This window comes from Rhamphochromis longiceps, linkage group LG3 (assembly GCF_057381845.1).
Source record: "Rhamphochromis longiceps isolate RC_006_pf linkage group LG3, R_longiceps_female_GT1.1, whole genome shotgun sequence".
NCBI classification, from domain to species: domain Eukaryota; kingdom Metazoa; phylum Chordata; class Actinopteri; order Cichliformes; family Cichlidae; genus Rhamphochromis; species Rhamphochromis longiceps.
The window spans coordinates 33,818,229-33,843,417 of NC_140559.1; the positions used below are offsets into that span (position 1 = coordinate 33,818,229).

The window sequence follows — 25,189 nt, forward strand, 5'->3', positions numbered from 1 at the left end:
TTTTTTTAATAAATTTGAAATTTATTAGTCTGATCCTTCTTTTCTCTCACAAACTAAAATTATAATAAAGTTGGTTTTTTTAGTGCATTAAAGTTAGGAAGTCAACAGTGGAGGACTAAAACTGTCAAAATTTAAACAAATTATCATTTTAAAAAAGACCTAATAAATAAATATGGCATTACACGCATTGCAACTAATACACTCCATGTAGGATTTTTTTTTTCTTTTTTTTTTGGTTTCATTTAATGCTTGTTAATTACCTGTACAACCAGTCTATTTACTTTCTTATTTTTTCCATTACATTTTTTTTCCCTCAAACCTTTTGATTTTACATTTCAGTTTCATGATGAAAAAAAAAAAAACAGTGTGGCCACCAAGGTGTGGCTTTTAGTATTTGTTCAATGCTGGGAAACTTTCTTTAAGATCATCCTCGTGGTTGATCAACACCAGGATGCTTTGTGTCCAAAAAGTTAATTAATCATTGTGAAAATAGCACTGCCATTTAATTTATAAATAAATACATTTAAAAATGAGTAAACTGATTTAAAAAAGCAAAATAAATGGTAAATAATAAAGTGAAAGTTACACAAAAGGTGCATAAGTACATAAAAAATGTATAACAATTGAAAATTTTGTAATATTCAAAATATATTTATTATGCATTTCATCCACAAGCTTTTAAAATAAAATAATGCTTATATATTTATAATTTTAATTTTCTACATTTAATGCCATATTCATTCATTTTCTGATGTTAACTTTTGTCTTTCTCTGGCAGCTTTGGTCCTCCACACTTTGGCTAATTAAGACAGAAACTATGGAATTCATACTTCAAAACTTAATTCCCTACATTCAAAAAGGGAGATTAAATGCTATGCAGAAACTCAACATACTGTGAGTACTTGGAAAATAATCATAAAGCACTTGATTTCATTTCATATGTATCTGCAGCATAAATCAAATGCACTTTAGTAAGCCTTACCCTCAGAGGTTTTTGAATTTGGTTTTCGTGAGACTTTTTGCCTTTTTAGTTGAATCAAATCTCTGATTAAAAAAAAAATACAAAAAAAGAGAAAAATGCAGCATTTAAAGGTGAACATTGAAATACGCTAACGTAAAAAACAAACAAACAAACAGAATACACACAAAAAAAACACCTACTCTCTAAATTAGACAAGATTCTGTCTGGGTTTATCTGGAACAAAAAAACACCCAGAATACGCAAGACATATCTTCAAAGACCGAAAAAGATGGGGGGGATGGCTTTACCAAACTTTATGTTCTATTATTGGGCATGTAATATTCGTATTCTCAGGTATTGGCTACAGGGGGAAGACACGAATAATGCCCCGGCCTGGCTCAGTTTGGAGACTTCTTCCTGTGTCTCAGCCTCTTTACCAGCCCTGATTTATGCCCAAAAGCAGCCTTCGAGTACAGGCTCTTATAATAACTCTATTGTCAAAGTTACCTTGAAAATATGGTATCAATTTCGTCGTTATTTTAAGTTGACCTTTTTTCCCCTTCAATCACCCATCTTGAAAAATCCCTCTTTTCAGCCTTCGTTAGCTGATGGTGCTTTTTATTTGTGGGCCTCTTTGGGTATCAGGTCTTTTTCTGATCTGTACATTCAGAATACATTTGCCTCCTTTGAACAGCTCTCATTGAAATTTGGCCTTCCAAAAAGTCACTTTTTTCGCTATTTACAAATCCGGAGTTTTGTTAAGGAGAAATCCTCTCAGTTCCCATCTAGACCTTCTTATCATGACTTTGATAACCTTCTATTGCCTCCGCCCTCATTACAGGGCCTGATCTCCTGTTTGTATGGGAGAATATGTTCCTTTGGCAACTCTTCAATCTCGGCTATTAAATTGGCATGGGAGCAGGATCTGGGGTGTGTGATTCAGGATGACTCTTGGGATAAAATTCTTTACCGGGTCCATGGCTCCTCATTCTGTGCCAAACATGGGCTGATTCAATGTAAGATTCTGCACCGTGTACATTGGACTAAGGCCAGACTAGCTCAAATATACCCCAATCTTAGCCCTGACTGCGACCGTTGTCATCAAACACCTGCCTCTTTAATGCATATGTTTTGGTCATGTTCATCCCTCAAACAATACTGGATTAATATTTTCTTGATTTTATCTAAGATCATCCAGCTAACCCTCCAACCTGTGCCCTTAACTGCTTTGTTTGGGGTTCTTCCTGATTCAGTTGCCTTGCCGACGCCTCAAGCGGATCTGGTCGCATTTCTCACCTTATTGGCAAGACGCAGAATATTGCTATGTTGGAAGTCCCCTTCTGCCCCATCCTGGGAAATCTGGATCAGAGACGTTCTGCATTTTAGCAAACTCGAAAAGATTAAATTCACCCTGCGCGGGTCTACGGCCAAATTTTTTAAGACCTGGCAACCCTTTTTTGATCATGTTCAGACTTTGCGGTCTCGCAATGCTCCCAATTAGCCAGCTCAGACTCTATCATATTTTATTTTTTCTTATCTTATGTTCAAGTAAGAGGCCTAAGTTTAAGTATATGGATTCTATTGTGCCTGCGTTCTATGATGGTATTTATTTAACTACTTTATACATATTTCTTTTCTCTAACAGAATTGATTTATCCCTATAACTAAGTTGACCATTTATCATGTGTGGGGTTTTTTTTTTTTTTTTTTTGTTTTTGTTTTTTTTTTTGTGTGTTTTTGTTTTTATGTGTCTGTGTGGAGGTGGGGGTTTTGGATACTCTCCACATCTCCCTTGTACACTCAGGAACTGTTGTCTTGTACCCTAGGGTTTGTTACTAGTATTATTAGATTGGATTTTTTCCTTTTTCTGTTTGTACACCCACTGGTACTGCTATAATTATGAGGTGGGAGTGTATGTCTTATATTGCTTTATGTTCTTTAAAAAGAAAACGGCATATTGTTCAATTTGTCTTTTGTAAAAGTCGATGCAAAAGCTTTAATAAAAATATCAGGCTGAAATGGAAAAAAAAAAAAAAAAAAATTTCCACTGTGGAGCAAACCAAACTAAGCCAGGATGTGGTTGCACCCAAAGAAAAGAAGATAATAAATATAAGCAAAAATGAGACTTGACATAAAATTTTTCAAATCATGACTCTGTTCTTCTTTATCGTTCACCGATGCTCGGCTTTGCTCACTAAAGCTTGAGCGGTTTAAGGATCAACAACACAATGTGTCCTTGTGTGTCCGTATCAGCCCACATCATCTATCTAAAACATGCTGTGTAATAATACGGCTCAAAAGCAAATCCCTGACTTAACCTGCTGAACCCTGAGGAGGAGAGGGATTAGGTTGGATAGAGAAGGAGGAGGGGGAAAACGGAGGAAGACGAGGGAAAAGAAGGAGAAGAACTGATAGTTAAGGAGAGGAGCTCGAAAATTTGTTTTAACAGTATTCAGTAAGTGCTGGGAAATCCCACACAACCTGAAGGCATCGTATGTGACCTGCTGTAATAAAAATATAATCAAAGAAAAAAAAACACCCAGCCTGGATATTATGTTTCACTTCTAACAACTTAACTCTGATCTGAACATTTTAAAAATAAAAGTCTGATTGCACTTGAAAGCAGCAGGGCAACAACATTAAAAGGTGATTCAAAGAGAATGATAGCTGAAAACTCCCACCACGCTTTAACCTCAGATTGAATTTTTTGGAGTGATAAAGTTTGACATGAGTCGGTAAACTGACTGCCTGACCTGACTATGCCTCTCGCAGGGAAGCAGCGGGCGGTAAAAAGATCAAACACCATCAAAATCACGATCTTTAATTCTGTTTCTGCCGTTTCGGAGCGCAGCCTCACTCAGCGGCGAACTTTTCTTCTTGTCCTCCCCTGCATGAGGGCAGCAGAGAGAGCGCGAGGCGGGAAGAGAGATGAAAGCGGTGACTGAGGGATGACGGCGATGCAGACGGCACACGCTGAGTTCTGATAGTAACTTTGGAAACGCTTTCAGCACAGAAGTACAGAAGTGAATCTAACTGTAAAGGCACAAAATGCACACATATCAAACATAAGCGCACATACAGCCACTGCTAATCAGGTGTGACTATATCAAAGGACATCTGGATCTGACAATTTGGCTGACTTCATCACTCATGACTCCAGGAAGACAACAGAAAAAGTCTCAAAAAGAAGAAGAAAGGGCTAATAAAATCCGTGCTTGTTTCACTCTCAGAACAGTGGTGTGGTTTCTCATTGTCTCCATTTGTTCACGTCTGTTTGTCTTTTCCTTCAAATGCTCCTCATCTTAAGTTGTTTCCTTGGCTGGTCCAAATGGTCCCACCATCTTCATGGCAGCATAGTTCTGTGAGAGGAAAAACACAAAATAATGCAGGAAGTTCCTTTCTTTTTGTTGCTAATGCTTTCTCTTCTTCATTTTCTCCCCCTCAACTGTCATTTAAAGAGTCAAAATTTGTTTTTTTACAATTTCTTATTTTTTACATTGATTTTGTAATTTCTTAATGTTCTTTTAGTTTTCAGCACACTTCTTTTGCCTTGTCTTTGCCTCCGTGTCTCATTTTCCCAGTGTTATTCTGTGTACGGCTTCAGTCACACAGACCTAGAGACTGGTTGGTGGCACCCCGGCAACTTCTAGTCCCTCAGGAAAAACTGTTATTTACTGACTGACTGGCAAGCGGTTGCTGGATGTTTGCATTCGGTTTGCAATCCCTTGACAACTAACCATGAAATTTAAGAAAGTGAGATACAAACCAAAATAAGTTGTGTCTTTTTGACTTCAGTGGTAAGTCACAACCTTTCCTATGAAAGCGAATTTCAATTTCACTCCTGCTCAGTAAACATTTGGCAAACAGCTTTTGGAGACAAGTCCGTGTCTTCCATGCAAACCGGGGGCCGCGGCAATCTTAGAAGTAATTGCAAGGAAGGTTATGGTGCAGCTTGTTAAGCATCTCCAGCAACCACTTGCCAACCAGTTGGGGATTATGCATTTTTCCCTAGCAAGCGGTGATTACCACCATCTTCCTCGGTGGTTACCACCGCTTATCAATGACCGATCTCTAGGCCTGCATTACTGAGGTTTTAGCAATCAATTTCACTGAAACTGCCACCAGCCTCCAGCAATCACAGCAACCGGTCAGTTACTGTGATTGCTGGAGGCTGGTGCTGATTGCTTACTCGTTTTTCAATAGCATCTAGAGGTTGCCAGATGGTTGGCAACCTGTTTCTAAACCTGTGTGACTGTCCTCTCTGTCTCTGCTGCAGTGAAGCTCCCTGAATCTGCTTAGTCACAGTTTCTTTCTTTCACACACACACACACACACACACACACACACACACACACACACACACACACACACACACACACACACACACACACACACACTAAAACTTGCCGGGAAGGAGTAGAGGAAGACTCCAAGGAAGAGGATAATGAAGAAGAGGAAAATGAAGAGAATGATGAACCACTTGAACCGTCTCCACAGGATGTATTTGAGGGTCTTGTAAGGGGAGGAGAACCACAGGAAGGATGTCTCTGGACGCCTGAGAGAAGAAAAGACGAGAATGAGAAACTATATTTGTGTGTGTGGTTTTTAGTGTGTGTGTGTGTAGACTCACTGAGGCTCCTCCAGGTGAGGGTTCATGTTGGGTTCATCTCTGCCGAGGCCGGCTGGTCTCTCCTCTTGCTCCTGCTCTGTCACTATCTCCAGAGACATCTCCACCTTCCCCTGAAATGGAGGCAGCAAACACACAGTTTGTCTCATCCTTTCTTCAGAGAACAAAGTAGGCACGACTGGCAGGTGGGTAAAACGGATATTGCTCAGCGGCTGAATGATGTTTACTTTACTTTGTCTTTATGGGAATTAAGGGATTTTAAACTTCATGTCAATACAAAGTAAAATACTCAGTGCCAGTGTTTGATAAATAACTGTATGGCATATGAATTACAAATATTTCAAGATTTTCTTGCATTTGGCATGGACTTGGTTTACTTTGATCTATCATTAAAATTTGTTTCATGAGCCTGAAGCGTGCTAAGTGTGACAAAAATGCAAAAAACAAAAAGGGCAGTGGGCTTATATGTTTTCGCACCCTGTTGAAAATGGTTGTGTGTGTGTGTTTGTGCTCTCACAGCGATGATCTTCTCTCCATTGTTCTCGCAGGTGCAGGGCCACCAGCCTTTGACAGTCTTCTGTTCAAACAGAGACACCAGTTTGTCCGGTGGCTGGTCGAGCACCAGAAGAGTACACTTCTCTGGAGACTTTGCTGGACGCAACATGTGGTTCAGGTCCATCACCAGGTGACCTAAAGAAACAAGCACACTACAGTTAGACAGAGACTCATATACATAATAAATTAATGATGATAACAACACCTGCTGAATATACTGATGTCTGATATTTTCCTTTTTTTTTCCTACATTAAAACGTCTAAACGATCCAGCCCCAGGATTATCAATTGATTTTGTAGCATTCACGTCGCATATTGATTATGTTGCGGGACGCACAGACGTGTTGCTATGACGACAGCCACACACATAATGGAAAAGGGGCTTTGTTAGAATGTGAAAAAATAAAGCCACCAAGCAGATTAAACTAAACAACAATGACACAACAGCCACCTTAGCAGGAAGAAAACTCATTACCCACAATCCACCTCACAAAGAGATGAAAAGTGTTTGATTTGTAAGTATTTCTCCTGCTCTCACACATTGCTTAATTTCATACTCTTTGAGAACGGGTCAATTCAAAAATTCACACTAGGAAACGTTTTTATGAATTAAAAGGTCACAATGGCAGATATAGTTACTCGGGCCCAAAAAGGTTTACTTAGCTACTCAGTTTAAGACGATGGTGCACAGACAGTTAGCATTAGCTTTACACTTGTGAATATAAAAAATGACTTCATTGTCCCACCTTGATGGATCAGAATAATAAAAGCTGGGGAAACATGCAGTGTAAACTCTCGATAGGGCACCTTTTCGTGCAACAACATTAACCAATGATATCCTCTTGTTTCTCTTCATGTTGTTTCCCTTGCAGCTCTTTCCTAATGACATTGTACTAGATATGAAAATGTCAAGCTATGATTGGCTCAAGGTTTAACATCTCATGAGACGATGTAAAGACCTAATCACACAAATAATGGAGGAAAAAAAAAACAACTTTCTGCCAGGTGAACATCCATAAATCTGCCAGGAAGTCAAACTATGTCAACCACGACAATTCCCGGGAGTTTTCTGTTAGCCGATAAACTGCACTTTTCGTGCAGTGAAATATTTTACAGCCTGAACTCTGTATTTGTTAAAGCAGGGTTGGAGGAGATGGATATTTTGGGGCAAGCAAGGCTTAGATCTCTAAAACTCAGCAGATTCAGCTGTCTGTTTAGCCAGTTTTTCTGAATGAATAATTATCGAGCGTGCGCTGAGTGAATTATTGGCGACCCTGTGGTGAAGGGTAGCTAGTAAAAGGTTTGATCTTTGTTGACATTAAGTTGTGGGCTGAAGAGAGACCAGAGATCCACTGGAAGTGTTTTTCCAGAGTTAGCTTCAGTTTGACAGTACAACCGCAGGAAAATGGCTCGTGTCTGACCCGCACACCGTGCAGGAAGATTAACAGTCGGCGGTCCGAGCCGACGAGCTGAAGACAGGCAGGCATGGAAAAAATGCTTTGAGGTGGCCACACACCCGCAGACTCTATGAGGTGAATAAAGTCGAGCGGGAGAAAACGCTGCAGCAGAGCGAGACGGTGACAGACAGGAACAGGTCAGAATCTGGATTCCTCATCTTCCTCCTTGTCTCTCACCGCAGAGGGACGCTCCGTCCACAGACTGTCATCCTCCCTTCTTTGGCAAAAATAAAGAAAAGAAGCTGAACCCATGCAGGGGGAGCGAAAGGGGAGAATCTCGGTGGTAAGTTATTTTAAGGGAATGGGCTGGGGCAGCGTTAGGGGTGAAGGAAAGGCAGAATTTGGACAGCTTGAGACTCGAGAAAAAAAAAAAAAAGCAGGAAAAGCAGCCCCTCCCTTGCTGTAAAATGTGCAGACACAGTGGAAACGGGCGAGTGCTAATTCTAAAGATAAATGTTATCACAGTAGCTGTTCGTACATCGCACATATGGTTCCCTGGATATATTTACCTCTAAACCTTGAGCCAGAAATGAGGGGAAATCTGTCTAAATGTCATACACAAATGAGTTAAGTGCATTTCAACCATCCAAAGTCGAGCACATGTGTTTCTGACCTGGAGAATACGGATCCATTTACACGTTTTACAGTAAATCAACGAACAGAAGAAATGGCTTTTAGTCCGACTTTGATTTCACTGAAGTTTCGTGAAGGAAATCCAATTATGTTTTTACCACACATCATGGGTCTAAAATCTCTGGGACCAACCAGCTGTGACATGTGACAGGATGAGATAAATCATGATTTTTTTTTAAAGACCTCACCTCATTTTCACAGTAAACACAATGTGGCACGCCAGAAAAAACAAACACAGACAGTCAAAGTGATGGTTTTTACCTAGGTAGTCGTCAAAGGAGAACTTGTCGTTGTCCCAGATCTGAATGGTCAGTTTAGGAGCCAGTTTAGTCTCGGCTTTATCCAGACTCCAGAAATGTTCCTGCAGACAAACAGAAGGCAGAAAATGGGAAACAGCTGCAATTTCATAACACCAGGTTCCTTCTTTCAATGATAGATCCTCAAAACATGAATTCTGATTCATTTTGTTTATTCTTGTACAGAGGTACAGGGTCAACACTTGGGTTATAGAAGCCCTGAAAGAAGATCTGCCTTTTTATTTATGTCCATTAAAGACTGAAACAACCGCTTGGTGCTTGGAAAACATGCCAGCTGACAAGGCTGTCAGCGAAAGAAAGAAATGTTGAAAGAAAGAAAGGAACTCAAACAATACATGGAAAAATTACAGATAAAAAAATATATTTTAAAAAATTCATCTATAAATGGGTTATATGGAGATATGGAGCAAATACATTGTGATATGAAATGGAAATTATGAAAAAAATTAAGAATAAATTTGTTTACCTAAATATCATAAACCTATTTCTCCTCAGCTGTGTCCATTTCAGGCTGAGAAAAATATACATAATGCTGGAGGTACCAGCAGGTTTATCACATGGAGTTTGGAGGGTTGTCACCACTCATGGCTGCACTGACTACATCACTGGTGGGGATTTCATTAAAGTCAAAGACTCCAACCTTAAGGAACCATTTTTAACGTGAAGTGTCTGTAACAGTAACAGAGCTCCACTTTGTAATTGCTGTGTGAATCCAGTCCACTAGAGGTGAAAGGAATCAGTGAGTGTGACTGATTTTTATGCGTGTAGGGAAGATCTAATCCAAATCTGCGCTTTTTTCACAATAGCTATCAAAAGTTTTTACCGTAGCTATCGGTGTAGCATCCACACATTTCCAGCAAGTTATGTGCAACACCATTGTTTTGTATACCTGACATTTTGTAGCTTACATAATGCAATTTTAAGATTTAGCATTGAGGGCACAATAAGAAAACCATGCACCTTTAATATAATATTTGTTTTCTAGCATGAGCTAACCGTGCAAACGCATTGACGCCGTGTAGCCCCACGCGCGGGGTAAGCTCGTTAACGGAGATTTGCCGCGTTAATGCAGTTATGGTGTTAACGTCATTTTAACGAGAGTAACGCTGACAGCACTAAAATATCTATCTATCCCGATGAACTCTCTTTCCGTTCCTCTCACACTCAACCCTTCTTCTTCCATCGAACTTGGGGCTTGGTACTTAATCTCGGGTGGAGGTGATGATATCTCCCCTTTCACCCGTCATCCTGGCTCCCCTTGCTGTAGAATTTGTGTTTGGTATTGAAGATTTCATAGGTCCTTCATCCTATTCATGTAACCCCTTCCGTTTGCACAACCCTGGACTTTATATTTCTTCATACCATTTAGTACTTGTACAGCTGCTGTTATTGTTCAACATTTCTTCATGATTTCTTATATATATATTTCTATATTGTGTATTTGTGTATTGTGTATTTTGTTGTACAGTTATTTTATTTTTAACTTTAATTTTTATATTTTATTTTATTCCTTTTTGCTAAATTTACCCTTCATTTTAATTTTCATATTTATTTCCTATCCTATTCATAGTCTTTTTTTTTCTTTAGGTCACGAGCAGTTGTCTAAGCATTTCACTGCATATCGTACTGTGTATGACTGTGTATGTGACAAATAAAATTTGAATTTGGGGTTACAAGTGTACTAACATTCCCACAGCGAGGTGTTCTCATAACTTGCCCACTTGCGTCTTCTTGTTCCCGTAGGCCAACTCTCATCAGTGTGTCCTGGGATCCGTGTAGTCTTACCACTACCACCACTATCCAGCTACTCAGCAGCTTTATCTCTATTTTAAAGGAGCGATAGAATAAATCTTTTGGTCAGTGTTACTGTTTTTAATGTCGCTCTTAATGACCTGCTATTGCATATGATTCACACGTGCTCACTGGTTTGTACTGAATATTTGGGTTTCTACTTGTTATGCAATTTGTTGTTACGTTTGCTGCCTATTGACCAGGTCTCTTTTGGAAATTAGATTTCATAAGGATAATAATAATAGAAGGTGATTTACCTTTAAAAGTCTGCTTCATTCTTCTCTAAATGTTCTCAAATTGTGCTGAAAGATGTTGCAGCCACTCCATCAACACAGGTCTCACTGCATCTCCACTTCCATACTGGAAGTCTGTGTGTGTGCGTGGTGTGTGTTACAGTATAGCTATTATAGCCTCTGGTAAATTCACGCCACACTGGCAGACAGAAACTGATCCCGTCTCACCTTTGTGCTAATGGGCTTCACTGTGCAGCTGCTGCACATCAAGTTCCTCTCTTTCTCTTTCCATTCGCTCAGTCGTCCTTTTTATCTGCGTGTGAGACTTTGTTATGCTGACATAAAGTAGGGCTTTTCACACCTGAATTAAAATTACCCCCCTCTGTGATTTGCAGAATACGACAGCATGTTGCTGTTACTTAATATAGCAAAGAGATTTTCCACAAACAAAAAGTTGCACTTGGCAACCTTTGAATGCAAATATTAATTTTCTCCCTCTGACTCTTTCGTGTCTGTTACTGTGGAGCAATAATCCCAGGATCTGTTCATTCCTTTTCATGCTGGTGTTGCGGTGCCATCATGGTGGCATCATGGAGGCAGGACATACCCCCACTCAGTACGATCAGGTCGAGGGGGTAGCAGGTTTTAGTCTGAGACCCTCTTTCAGGGGCTGAATATTGTTTTAAATGACCTGAAGCCATTAAATGCTGACCCACTGACTGGGTAACAGAGTTGATGACATTTGTGGACTGGTAGTTCCTCATGTGGACACTAGAGGCTGGCTCCCAAAGTGAGTACATATCCAGAAACTGTTGTTTTAAAATATTGAACTAAAAGGCATTAAAAACAAAACAAAAACAAAACATATTTGCAGTGTGCTACAGAAAAAACTCAAATACATTTGGATAGTTTGCTCCTTCATGTTATGTTAGGTGAACATTTTTATAACTGAGAGCAGACATTTGAATTTAGTTTTTGTCACCCGTAGGAAAGAAGAAGAAATTACACATATGTTTTCTGTGTGCGACACTGTATACTTCCTCGCCTCTTTTTGGATGTAGCTGTCGCTAGCTGGCATATTCTCCTAGCGACAGAGAGGAAACCTCCAACAACCATTCACCAAGTGGTTGTGTGATACATACAGCGGAACCCCGACTTACGAAATGTTCCCGAGGGTCTTTCGTAAGTCGAAAATTTTCGCAAATGGTAAATGGTCTGTATTTATATCGCGCTTTACTAGTCCCAAAGGACCCCAAAGCGCTTTACATATCCAGTCATCCACACATTCACACACTGGTGATGGCAAGCTACATTGTAGCCACAGCCACCCTGGGACGCACTGACAGAGGCGAGGCTGCCGGACACTGGCGCCACCGGGCCCTCTAACCACCACCAGTAGGCAACGGGTTAAGTCTCTTGCCCAAGGACAAAACGACCAAGACTGTCCAAGTCGGGACTCGAACCAGCAACCTTCCGATTACAAGCTGAACTCCGAACTCTTGAGCCACGATCGCCCCACAAGTTGAAGCACCGATCGCGCCTTTTGAGTGAGGTGATGCTGAACGATAGGCTATAGGCTAATTGCTAACTAGAACAACAATACGTCGTTCAAGTGGAACAGCGAAGCGCAATTACGAAAGCCAAGGGGTTGTCACATGATTCGGAAGGCATTGTGGGCATTGTAGGCTTAGCCAATCAGAGCCAGCGGATTTCGTTACGCGAGCATTTTGCCGTAACACGGGCAGAAATATTGCCATTCAGTGCCTTCGTAACTTGAATTTTTCGTTAAATGGGGTATTTGTAAGTCGGGGTTCCACTGTAATTTTTCTTAGCATCTGGAGGGACAACTCGGAGGCCAGTTAGTTGAATAGAACAACAGACCTTTATTTACTGTTAGCGGAACAAGACCACAGAAGCCAGGTCTCCACAGCTCTACTCTGTCTGTACATACATGTGCCAGGGTTAGGTAGTCGCCATCCTGTTACAGTAAACACACTACACCCTCTGTGTGTGCGTGTGTCGCTCCTAAAGCTTTGTAAGCTCCTTGGCTCACTTCATCCACAAACTACATACATCCAAGTTATCACTTCACAGATGTCACAAGTCAGGGTGGGACGTCTATATGTGTGTGTGTGGGTGTGGGTGTGTGTGTCAAACTGCTGCAGTATCTAGCAGCAGCAATCAGCAGCCATCAGCTTGTCATTTTGTTGCCAGAGTGCTAAGTGCAGAAATTCGTTTTGTCTTCTTTCCAACTTCCTTGACTCATCGTCCTGAGTTGATGATGGAGCTGAACTACATACAGCATAAATAAATTCAGCTAGTGTGCCTTTGTTCTTTGGGCATTGTCACGTTTCAGTAACAAAACAAGTATACTTACAGTGGCAAAATTTGACAGGTGTGTAAATGTCTTAAACACTGTCAAAGAGTTTGATATGGAAAATCTGTGCAAACAAGGCACGCACGGGAAATCAATTTCAAAATCATAGTTAATTAAAGAATTTGAAACACCTGTAACAAAAGCACTGGAGCAATGTTATTGGTCAGTCGTGCTTCAAAGGGCGGTAATATTCTCAAACTGCTGGTGTGCCTACAGGGTGTAGCTCAAGAGTCTCCAGTGGAGCCAATCAAAAAGAGTCAATGTGCTTTCTCTTTCTGCTCCCTGTCAGTACTCTCACTTCAGGATTTTGGATCAGCTGATGGTTTTTCAGTATTTTAACCTGAATGAACTAGTTTTTCAGCATCACTCTGAGTCAATAAGTTTCTAATTTTAGAGATGTTGCACAAATGCACATATTTGTTGCCGACATTGAAAGACATATCCTGGTTAACAATCCCAACATCCTTCACAGCCTTACTGGAGGCCAAGGTAACGCCACTGATTGTGAAGAAAAATGGAGAATATTCCAGTTTGGATAAATTTGTTTGCTTTCACTGGCGAGCAATGCTGTCTTACTAATATACTTGATCTGCTGCTAGGAAAATATTTTAATGACCTCTGTTAGTGATGTTAATGGGCCTGTGGTGCTTAATAATGCCTGTGTCTCTAGTTTCTCTAGTTGTTCATTATTTTATTAACAGATATCAACTCAGCAAAATTATATTATTGGAACATCCAAATGGATGAGTGAGGAAATGTTTCTCCTGCTGAAAGTGTGGTGTTCAGACAAACTGAATCAAATCTTTCAGATTTCTTTACCTGGATTATTGAGCATCAAGAGGCTACATTTCATCCGCTGTCCTCCCATTATGCAAATGATCGGTGAGGCACCAAAGGTTTCGGCGATCCAAAGTGTTAAAATTCAGGGAAATCTCCCCAAAATGACTAATCGGTTTTTGTTTTTTTAATTAATTTGCCTAAAAAATCACATTCCCAGTTACCACACTGAATTGTACATTGACAACTCCATCGCTACTTGACTTTCAGTCCTTTGGTTTATGTGCAAGTCAATCTGAGTGGGTTGGAGTTCTGGTCAGACACAATGAGAACACTTCAGATATCACACTGCGCTGTGAGGGAACGCGAAAGGTATATTTAAATATTTTAATCATTAAACTGAATGATAGATCGACATTACAATTGAAGGCTGAATTTTAAGGCTGAAGTCAGAAAAACAGACGTCATGGTGACATGGTTGAACTAATCAAGCTGGAAAAGACAACAAGTGTGACTTTTCCTTCCACACACCCCATCCGACCATCACACAGCAAGACTGCAGAGTGTTGATAGCGCCGCTGATTTGTTCCTGTGACTCAGTGATTATATCACCAACCGCTGAGGTTTCTGGCTTCATAAACTCCGTTTCTGGCCGCAGCTCTGTTTTCGAGCTGAGGCTCTCTCCGCCCAGCGGAGTTTTTCATTTAAAACTCCCTCTCGTCTGTTCAGCCGCTCGCTGATTGAAGATGCTGCTGCAAGTGAGAGAATGCCGTCGTAAAACATGTCGGCCGCGAGCGGCTAAAGAGCCTCTGGCTCATGCCAAGAAAAGCAAATGACAGCCGGGTTGTTATTCCAGTTTTCGGGAGTGATGTTATTTTAGCTCTTCACTCAGTGTTATTGTTGAGTCTCAAAGATTCAACAACATTTTACTCACAACTCTTTCTTGTTAAATTGTCACATCATTATTTTTGTTAACTGAAGGCCACAGTAGATTCGTTAGCGGACTCTGGAGGGACGACCTCGCCTCGGAAATTCCCCCTGACCGAACTTTGTGCACTGGCTCATGTTTGGGTGTGATGGTTTTGCCACATGTCTCCAGCTCATAGAAACTAACTGGTGATAAGATTAAACTAAATTTGAGGCTGTTTCTTGGACTGAGCAAGGGGCTTGTAGCGAGGTTTTTTTTCATTATAACTGAACAAGTTTACAGTGTGCGTCTGTTTGCAGGAACTGAATGTTATCAATACATAGGCTGGAGTATGGGGGTAAGGAGGTGGGGGTTTCTTCATCAGGATATTTTCAGGTCAGACAAATTTTCTGCATATTTGAAAACTTTTATGAATCATTTTGTAAATTTTCTGCATCACTTTATGACAAAGTAAGGTATATTACAACCAGTGTTGGTCAAGTTACTTCAAAAAAGTAATCAGTAACTAATTACTGATTACTTCACCAAAAAAGTAATCCCATTACTTTACTGATTACTTATTTTCAAAAGTAATTAATTACTTAGTTACTTAGTTACTTTTTAAAAACATGATTTACAACCTGAATAGGTGAAAAAGTGATAGATCTTTCAGCCCAATTCTACTTTTTCTGCATAATCCATACAAAATGTAATTAAATGCAAAAGTCTCTTTTTAAAACTTGTTTTATCAGTTTTAATCTTTTAACTTTATACATCAAGCAAAAATTAAATTATATGCACCATTCTCTGACTGGAAGAAATTTGTTTAACATTTATTAATTTTCTGCACATTCCAGCACATAAAATAAAATAAAATATGTTTTTTTGTGTTTACACTCACTCTTTCAAATAAATGCAAGTAAAACACAGCAGAAAATAAATAAAGTCAAAGACTAGCGGTCCTGTTGCTCTATTTTCACCTGTAAAGCAGGAGTGGGGTAGGCGGAGGTTTACCCTGGTGCAGGTGTGCCGCAGCGGTCAGTGGAAGAATCTGCGAGTTTCTCTGTGAATTTCCCATTACGTCGTAGAAGTTTAGGGGTTTTTTTCGCTGTAAAGTTTTCTTCCCACGCACAACGGACACGAATGTTTTTGTCACTTTTTATGGAATCAAACTCAAAGTAAGGTTAGTACTTCCATGCTGTTGTCACGAACGTCGCACTCGCTTACGTCATTGTCATGAGACATTCTTGCAAAAAAAAAAAAATCATGGTTTTAGTAACGCAGTAACGCAGAGTGCTTACGGGAAAGTAACAATAATCGAATTACCTTTTTTGCAATAGTAATCCCTTAATTTACTCGTTACTTGAAAAAAGTAATCGGATTACAGTAATGTATTACTTGTAACACGTTACTGCCCATCTCTGATTACAATACATCTCAGGCATTCCTTCCAAATATGTGTTGTTCTATAGCAGCCACAACCTTTTTTGTGCCACGGACCTGTTTAATGTCAGACAATATTTTCACCGACCGGCCTTTAAGGTGTCGCGGATAAATACAACAAAATAAAATGATATGACCAACACAAAAAAATGCAGCGTCCTCCTGAAATGTGCCAACAACATTGAGAGTAACATCCTCTGCCCCTTAATGCTCTCTGGTCACTATGGTAACATGTAAATAGTTCTTTCAAAATAAGACTCACAACTACAACACGGGAAAAGACCCAGGGAAACCGAGTTAACGATAAAAACCCTGAAAACCATAAATTTCAAGTCTCAAATCGTGCGGCACTGTACCAAGCGACTCATTGACCGGTACCGCTCTGTGGCCGGGGGTTTAGGACCGCTGCTCTATAGAATACATTTTCTATAATAATTTGCACATTATTTCTGCATTTCTGTACATCCCACCTTAACCCTAACCCTTGATGCCTGTGAATATTTCATTATTGTAACAAACTATAAAAACCTCATTATCCCTGTGTTTTTATGTTCAAAACGTCAAGTATGTCAGGAATATCTGTGCTCCAGGATGATTTTCAGGAATAGTATTAATTTCAAATGTTATTGAAGCATAGATTAGTTAGCATAGTAGCAACAACACTACTCTTAAAAATGTCATCAGGTCACTCAGAACTTTCTCGGTTTTAAGTTAAAGTATCCTAGTATTCTGACTTCTCTGTGGTTTTTAATCTACTTGTGTGGTGCGCTGTGACAGAGGTGATGACGTACATGTGCTTTAACTACTGAGGGGTAGCTCGTCCCTGCATTCCCTCTACTTTGGTGGTCAGATGCTAAAATCATACCCTGGCGAAGTTACAACAAGCTGGATGGATGGCATTTCCAAATGGGAATCCTCACATTTACTTGAAAGGTTAGTTCACAGAAAGTGCATTAGTTACTCACCAATTACTGAATGGGAAAATGTAGATTGGTAGCCTAATTGTATCAGTGTCCAAACACAACTTTCAAAGCCCAGTATAAGTATTCCCAGAACATCTTTCTTTCAAACTTTTCAACACTCGTCTCTTCGTTGGTTTCTAAACAGCATATGCAGCATAATAAATTATTGTCAAGTGATTGCTAAATTTAGTCTTAAAGATCATGACGATGGCATGAAATCACAGCCTCACCACAGTGGATTTTATGTCCCAGTGGGTCTAATTTATTTAAACCAAACACAGGGTCCTTCGCTGTATTTGGGCTCGTTGTTACCTTTTTGTCGACGACGCACAGTTGCTCTGCTGGTAAGTAGTTGAAGGGAAACAGGAATCTGTAGTTGAAGTTCCCCTCTCCTCCCAGAGAGCGGTAGTGGACGTCTGTCTTCTGCTTGTTGTGTTCATGTCCGTCGAGCCAGCTGAAAGACAGAATCAGTTATTGTGACCCTCACCCAGTTTATTTAGCTTTATTTTGAAGTTAAATGATTTGTTCCTCTTACCCTTTGACATAAATGTCGCTCATCTTCTCCCCGCTGATGCTGACATCATCCAGGATGACATCACTGGTGTTCCAGATGATGCAACGCAGGAAGAACCTGAAAAAAAAAGATTCAATTACCTCAGATACTGACTGACTTGTTTTGGTTATCAGAACGGGAAATGGATTTGCCTTTCTTGACATATTTGTGTGTTTGTGTTCCTACTTTTTGGCCTTTCGTGGCGTGATGTTGAACGGCGGTCCAGGTGGTCCCAGAGACTTGGGGAAGAGGTCAACCCACATCATCAGACGCCCCTGACAGAGAGCACCGACAAGCAAACAAAAGGTAAGAAAATGCTCAGGAAAAAAAAAGCGGGAAAGGATAAAACTGAGAAGAACTTAAGCACACACACAAGTGCAGTGTGTGTGTGCGTGCTACCTGCTCTATGTCAGGTTGGAGCGGGCTGTAGAGTGGTCTGCTTTCCACATGTTCGGGTACCAATCCCAGTTTCCTCAAGATGTGAAGGGACAGTCGCTCCTTAATTGGGCCAAGATGACGTTTGGACACATTTTTGTCCTCTGAAAACATGACACACACACAGAGACACACACACACACACACACACATGCAGAGATTAGGGTTTAAGTACAGGGCCGGGCCACTCAAGAGTGGAGAATGGAAATCCAGAATACTGGGCAAACTGGGAAGCAAGCAGGTCACTTAGGAATAATTCATTATTCATACGCACATACACACTTAGTGAGACACTAACACACTCTAAAGCATTGGTTGTTCTCTCTGCATCACAACCAAATGAGGAAAATCTTCACGGCTTCCAAGCAAAATGAAAATATCAAGCTAACGTCAAAAGTTTATGACTGTAAACTTGGAGTCACCTCGGCTGTAAGAGGAGAGGAAGGAAAGACTGAGGAGGCAGAGGAGAGGAGGGGAGATGTGAAGATGAGAGCAGAGGAAAATGAAAGAGGAGCAAAGCAGAAGGACGAGACTAGGCAAAAGCACAGAGGAGGGATGAGACGAAGTGGAAAGCCAAAAGAGATATTTAATTTGACTTCTGAGACAACAAACCCACAGAAAAGAGAACAAGAGAAGCAATTCATATTAAAACTAAAAGGAAGAAAAATACAACCGAAAAAAAGAGGATGGAGAGCAAAAAGTAGAGAGGCACAAAGGATGGAAGAAGAGCAGAAACTCAAGACAGAAGAAAGAAAAAACAAACGAATGTGACAAAGAGGTGGAGAGAGTGAAGAAAAGCCAAACTCATGAGGGGAGGATGAGGATCGTGGCCTTTTGGCCAATTAGCAGCCCCGTTTGATGGACAGCAAGCTGACGCACAGTAACCGCGGCAACTGTGGAAAGAAAACGCTGCAGCAGCGCTCCTCACCAACCGAGAGACGACCATGATGTTGACGTTGGCTCGTCCACACAAGAACGCACACACACACGTACCATAAATCACCCCCCCCCCCAAAAAAAAAAAACAAAAAAAAAAAAACGACAAGCGTGACCCCCGCACCGTAGCAGCCTGCATGGAACATATGTGTGGGTCGGCTTTGTGTGCACACAGGGATGATAATGAATCTTGAATATTTATCTCATCACTCCACTCTTCAGGTGGTCCTGCAGTTTCACTCCCCCACCTCCTTTTTCTTCTCTACACCTCCATTTCTTTAGTGGCAGAGGAGGAGGGTAAAACTGAGGCATTGGGCAGGGAAGGAGGGGGTGATGAGGGTGAGAAAGCATCAAAAGAAAGTGAGTAGAAGGAGTGAAATGTTGGAAAAATTGAACGGGGGAAGCAAAGAAGTAGAAGAGCAAGGAGAAAGTACGAAAGGATAGAAGGGGAGCAAATGAAGGGGAGGAGGATGAAAGGCAAAACCGAGAAGAAAGATGATGATATTAAATGTAAGGTGCGATTCATTTGAGAAAGTTTTTTTTTTTTCCAAGAAACCAAATGTTGAGATCACATTGACTCACAGTGTTAGTTCAGGTAACTGTTAAGGTAAGTTCTTCCTTAGACACCTCAGGATGTTACTGAACACTTCCCTGTTAGCCCTGAGGGGGAGACTTAATCACAGCGTGCTGTGATTGACCCTGTGGATGTCTGATAAAGCTACAAACTACTAAGGGAGACAGAGCTTTTGCCACTGTGGCCCCGAGACTGTGGAACTCTCTCCCACTGAGCTTAAGATCTGTGGACTCAGTCGTTCTTTTTTTAAAAAACAACTAAAAACACATCTTTTTAGAATTACATTTTGTTAACTTTTGCCTGTTTTTGTTTTATACTTCGTCATCCCTGTGTGAAGCACTTTGTGATCTTTTTATCTAGAAAGGTGCTATATAAATAAAATTTTACTTTACTTACTTACAAACGTGCTCCTGGTTTCACTCCTGACCTGCTGGTGCCTGTTGGGGGTGACTGTACCTCAGGTTATCTACTAATTGGAAAGATGGTGGTTCGATTCTTGGCTGCTCCAGTTTGCATGCCTTGGGAAAGATACTGAACCCTGGGTTGTATTCATTGAAGTGTGAATGTCAGATAAAAAGCACTTACGTGCAGAAAAAAAGAGCTTGTATGGATGATTAATTTTATTTTTATAAACTGTTCTGCACATGTGGAAACATGTGCTTTCAAACTAGACTAGAATAGAGCTTGAAATCAAAAGCGAAAATGAACAATATCAACCCAAGAATAATGTAAATCCCAACAAATATGGAGAGGGGATGGTGGAAAAGAACACGTAAGAAGGAAAACATCAGAGACAGAGAAAGAAATTAAGGTGCCAGAAAGTTCGAGATAATGATGAGAGTGAGTGAAAAGAAAAGAGGAGAGGACGGTGACAAGGAGGTAAAAGGAAAGAGAAAAACAAGAAACAACAAGAGGGAAAATGAGGGTGATGTAGACGGCGTGATGGATGCTGTGAAGAGCAGAATCATGGGGTCAAACTGAAAGAAGAACAGAAAAGATGAAGAAAGAAAAGCAGAGAATAGAAAGGAGGAAGAAAAGCACAAATAAAGGAAGAAAAAGAAGAGAGTGAGGGGGATATGGGTGCAGTGGGAATACAGTGCAGACTGATTTACTTGCTGTAAATGTACTTAAGGGGCACTGAGCATACGTGAATATGTGGACGGTACAAATCTGCGGTTTGTATTTTTGGTAAGCAACTTAATCAGCTGTGTGAAAAGTGTGTTTGTGTTTGGCGGAGCGACGCTCTAATCAAAACACAAACAGCATAACAGCTGCTAAGACCGAGACATGTCCACCAAAGCTGGTAGAACGCCATTTAATATCTGATCTGTGGAGTCCTTTTACTCAATTTAAAAATGTTTTACTGTTCTCAAATCAGATTTCTTATGTTTTTCATGATGGCATCCCTGATTTGTTTATTTATTTAGGCATTTAGCCATCATTTGACAGTGAAACTGAAAGTGAGACCTTCACGTCTTCTGCTCTGCCTCTGCTCCCACTGACTGCTGTAAGGTTGTAAACTACTGCTCTTCTTTGTGTTATGCAGTATTTGCCCCAGTCCTCATTGCTTAGCTTAAATACTTCATCAACCAAATTTTTATATTAGACAAAGTGAAGTCAGCTAAAAGATCTCAAAAACAACAATATGGACTATGGCGAAAAGGGGTTTGGAGGTGGTAATAGAGTCCCTGTGCAAGGTGAATATAGGATCTGCAAAAAGGCTTAAGTAGGTGTTATGTGCCAAAGCACCATCCACATGGATGGTAGGACCCAGGGTTTGCCAGCAGAACATTCCCCAGAGCATCACATTATCTCGGTGGGCTTGTGTGCATCCTGGTGCCAGGTGTTCCCCAAGTGAGCAACGCGCAAACCCGGAAAACATGATTCATCAGACTAGGCCACCATCTTCCATTGTTCTGTGGTCACTGTAGGTGCTTTCGGTGGTGGACAGTAGTCAGCATGAGCACTCTCACTGGCCTGCAGCTATGTAGCCACAAACCCAGCAAACTGTGACTCTCTCTGTATTCTGACACCTTTCTATCAGAACAAGCATCGACATTTTTAGCAGTTCGAGCTACAGCAGCTCGTCTGTTGGATCAGACCACACGGGCCGGTCTTTGCTGCCATGTGCATCAGTGAGCATTGGCCACCATGACCCTTTTGCTGGTCCACCACCGTTCCTTCCTTGGACCACTTCTAATAGAAACCGACCACTGCAGACCGGCAACATCCCATAATAGCGGGAGGTTTGGAGATGCTCTGATTCAGTGACAGTGCTCTAAACTGTATGCCTGATCAATGTACAGCTCAAGTATTTCATATCTATATACAGTAAATGTATCAATATAACGAACGGTATAGATTTATTATTGCACGTGTTTATATACTTCAGTTGAATTGTGAGGAATGGTCACTCACCGAGGTCGGCAGCGATGTATCGTTCTCCTTTGAAGCGGACTGCTTCGTCTTCATAGACTGGCTTCCGCAGATTTCTTCTCTCACAGAATCTGTATAGCAGCTGCGTGGGTGTCAGCTGGTCTCGCCACTGGTTTACTCCAGATCTAACAGGTGAGAGACAAAAAAATAATATAAATAAAGTCTTATTTATTTTGTTATATCTGTCTATAATCCATCCATCCATCCATCCATCCATCTTCATCCGCTTTGTCCGGGGCCGGGTCGCGGGGGCAGCAGCCTAAGCAAAGAGGCCCAGACCTCCCTCTCCCCAGCCACCTCCTCCAGCTTGTCCGGGGGAATACCAAGGCGTTCCCAGGCCAGCCGAGAGATATAATCTCTCCAGCGTGTCCTGGGTCTGCCCCGGGGCCTCCTCCCGGTGGGACATGCCTGGAACACCTCACCCAGGAGGCGCCCGGGGGGCATCCTGGTCAGATGCCCGAACCACCTCAGCTGGCTCCTTTCGATGTGGAGCAGCAGCTGCTCTACTCTGAGCCCCTCCCGGATGGCCGAACTTCTCACCCTATCTCTAAGGAAGGCCAGCCACCCTTCGGAGGAAGCTCATTTCCGCCGCTTGTATCCGCGATCTCGTCTGTCTATAATCATTGTCACAAAAAAAAGGTTTTGTTCTCACATCCATTTCTGTTGGGTGACATCTGGAACAGTTCAGGGTCTAATTTTATCAGTTTAATTGAAATTCAGTTTAAGCTTAATAAACAGAAAAAAATGTCTCCTCACACATGATATGACTGTGGCAGGCCACACATGGCTCCATATTTGGACAGGAAGCGGTTCTCCAGGTCAATCACCGTCTCGCCGATCTTCTCGTCTTTGGTGAGCATGTCGTGGTCGTACAGCATCACGCGAAGGTCCTTTTCCAGTGGGAGAGAACATGTGAGCTCAAACATCCTGTAGAAAAGGAAAGCAGAAAAGGATTTTCAGCTTTGGTTCAGGCATTAGGAGCTTTCCAGTGGCCTCTCACGCGTTTGTGTGACCACATCAATGACAGGAATTGTGATCACATTTTAAATGCATGTAGAAGTGATTGAAATGCAGATACAATTTTTGTGGTTTTTAAGGCCAAAATTATGTCCTAACATGCAATGTCAGATAAAACCTCCTGGAAAAGGAGCATAAATCTGCACGTCCACTTGAAGGAACTTCTTAAGTTTCACTCCTGTGATGAGTAATGTGTGCTGGTCTGCTAGGACATTTGTCAAGCCTATCCCCCTGTTGCCGTCTTCATGAGTCTATGGAAAGACATTTTAGCAGAACGCTGGTGTGCACTGACTTGTCACACTGACTGAGAGCAGTTTACAGCCAGCAGTCGGAGCTCTGATGTGCACCAAGTTTCTGCTCTACTGTGGTCTGGTGCTCTGATTGGTTTGTGTGTAGTGACCCCTACTGGCAAGAAAACACACATAAGGGCGAAGGACACAAAATAGAGTAACAAGCATACGAAAGAGTGACAGAGTGAATTCAGTATGTGTGCTTATGGAAATAATTCTGAGTCATGTATTTAGACTGGATCCTCATCATCCTCATCATCATCATGTAAGACATGAGTTTGCAGAGCTGTCCCTGTGTCTGTCTGGTTTCTCTGGGTACTCTCACAGTCCAAAGACATGCACTTAGTGGGGTTAGGTTAAATGGTTATTCTACATTTCCCATAGGTTTGAATGGTTGTGGGTCTGTGTTAGAACTGGGTCAGACTGGCGACCTGACCAGTGTGTACCCCGCCTCTCGCCCTATTGTAGGTGGGATAGGCTCCTGCCCACTGTGAAGCTGAATAAGGATAAGTGGAATAGAATAGTTAGAGGATAGTTAGTTGGGTTTTTTTAATCAAGATTTTTTTGTTTTATGAACATTTTACAATGGATTGTCTTTTAATTATTTTAAGAATCCATGTTTTATTATTGTACCCTCTTTAGTTTCATTTTGTCAGCTTCTTTTAAAGTCATTATATTTTATTAGCTCTAAAAAAGATAGAGAGAAGCTTTAATAAAATTATACAAAAGTTCTCTATAACACTGCTTCATGCTAAATTTATGCAGTAATCACCAGAGCTGGATTACCAACTAAGCAAAGAGGCCACCTGCTGATGACGTCTCATACTCAGCTGGTTTTATTAGTCTCCAAAAAAGTCTATTTGCTTTATCGACCACCAATTGATTACTTTTTTTCAAATAACTTTTAATTATGCTTATGTATATGATGGTTGAAGTTGATATTAAACATGGCAAATGAGCAAAGGTTCAAATAATACATTCTGTATATGTATAAGTAATCCCTGTGAGCACAATGCTCAGGTTTCAGGCAGTTTTTGTCTGCTCTTAGGCTCTGTATGGTGTCAGAGTGGATGTAGTCATTAGAGGGAAACTGCTCTGTCTGTGAGCACAATAGCCCCACCCAAACCTTCTGTTTGTAAAGGACATCCAATCACAGGGAAGTTAGCTTAACAAGGAGGTGGCCTTAAAAGGAAGGGCAGTAAAACAGCTAGAGGTAAACAGACAGAGGAACAAGTCCTAATATAAGATTAACAAATATTTGAAGTTTGCAAAGCGACTCTAGTAGAGCTCAAGAATAAACATGAGGATGTGGAAATGAGCATAATCAGTCCCAGAGTGCTGAATATAAACAAATGCAAAATTTAAACTTCAGTTTAGTTAAAGAATAACATTTAAAAGTTAGTTTTTGTACTGCAACCTCAATTATTATTATTTTTGTCCAAACTAGGAATCAGCCGGGACATACAACCTTCATCCCTCTACACATACACAAAGATTTGTGGCACAGTTAGATACAGACTGAATCCACATCCTTTTAACTTGGGGACAGATTGGGACCTTTATACATGATACGTGACAACAGTGCAACATGTGTACACTTCATCCTACCCCTGTGTAAATTGTGTAATAAATAGTTTCTCATGGTATATTTTCCTGTTCTGTATTTTGTTTTTTAACATTTTATTGATATTAAGACATTCAATATAAAACAATTCATCAATTAACAGGAACCCATGGGTAGGTATTCAGTTCCCTGTGAACCATTGCGGTTTATGGCACTGAAAATGTCAAGTGGTATGAAATATGTGCCAGGGTGTGCTGGTTTGCATGGAATAACAGAGGATAGAGGAGTGAAGTTTAAGGAAGCCTGCCTCTAGACCAGAGACTCTGAAAGTCTGTGGATCGCCT

The 25,189-nt window shown here is 40.9% G+C and overlaps 1 protein-coding gene across 7 annotated transcripts in view; it reads right to left on the reverse strand.

The window, feature by feature from the left end:
- Positions 1 to 213: 213 nt before the first annotated feature.
- The window catches only part of dysf (dysferlin, limb girdle muscular dystrophy 2B (autosomal recessive)), a 104,936-nt gene continuing 79,960 nt past the window's right edge, over positions 214 to 25,189 (reverse strand). For all 7 annotated transcript variants that reach the window (XM_085395038.1, XM_085395048.1, XM_085395058.1 and 4 more), the window contains 11 exons: positions 22,731 to 22,901; positions 21,957 to 22,099; positions 17,993 to 18,132; positions 17,780 to 17,868; positions 17,576 to 17,671; positions 17,353 to 17,494; positions 8,495 to 8,594; positions 6,106 to 6,278; positions 5,592 to 5,701; positions 5,369 to 5,516; positions 214 to 4,320 (listed from right to left, as the gene is read on the reverse strand). In XM_085395038.1, coding sequence (XP_085251164.1) covers positions 4,264 to 4,320; positions 5,369 to 5,516; positions 5,592 to 5,701; positions 6,106 to 6,278; positions 8,495 to 8,594; positions 17,353 to 17,494; positions 17,576 to 17,671; positions 17,780 to 17,868; positions 17,993 to 18,132; positions 21,957 to 22,099; positions 22,731 to 22,901 — 1,369 coding nt within the window. In that variant the 3' untranslated portion in view covers positions 214 to 4,263. The remainder of the gene's footprint in view (positions 4,321 to 5,368; positions 5,517 to 5,591; positions 5,702 to 6,105; positions 6,279 to 8,494; positions 8,595 to 17,352; positions 17,495 to 17,575; positions 17,672 to 17,779; positions 17,869 to 17,992; positions 18,133 to 21,956; positions 22,100 to 22,730; positions 22,902 to 25,189) is intronic.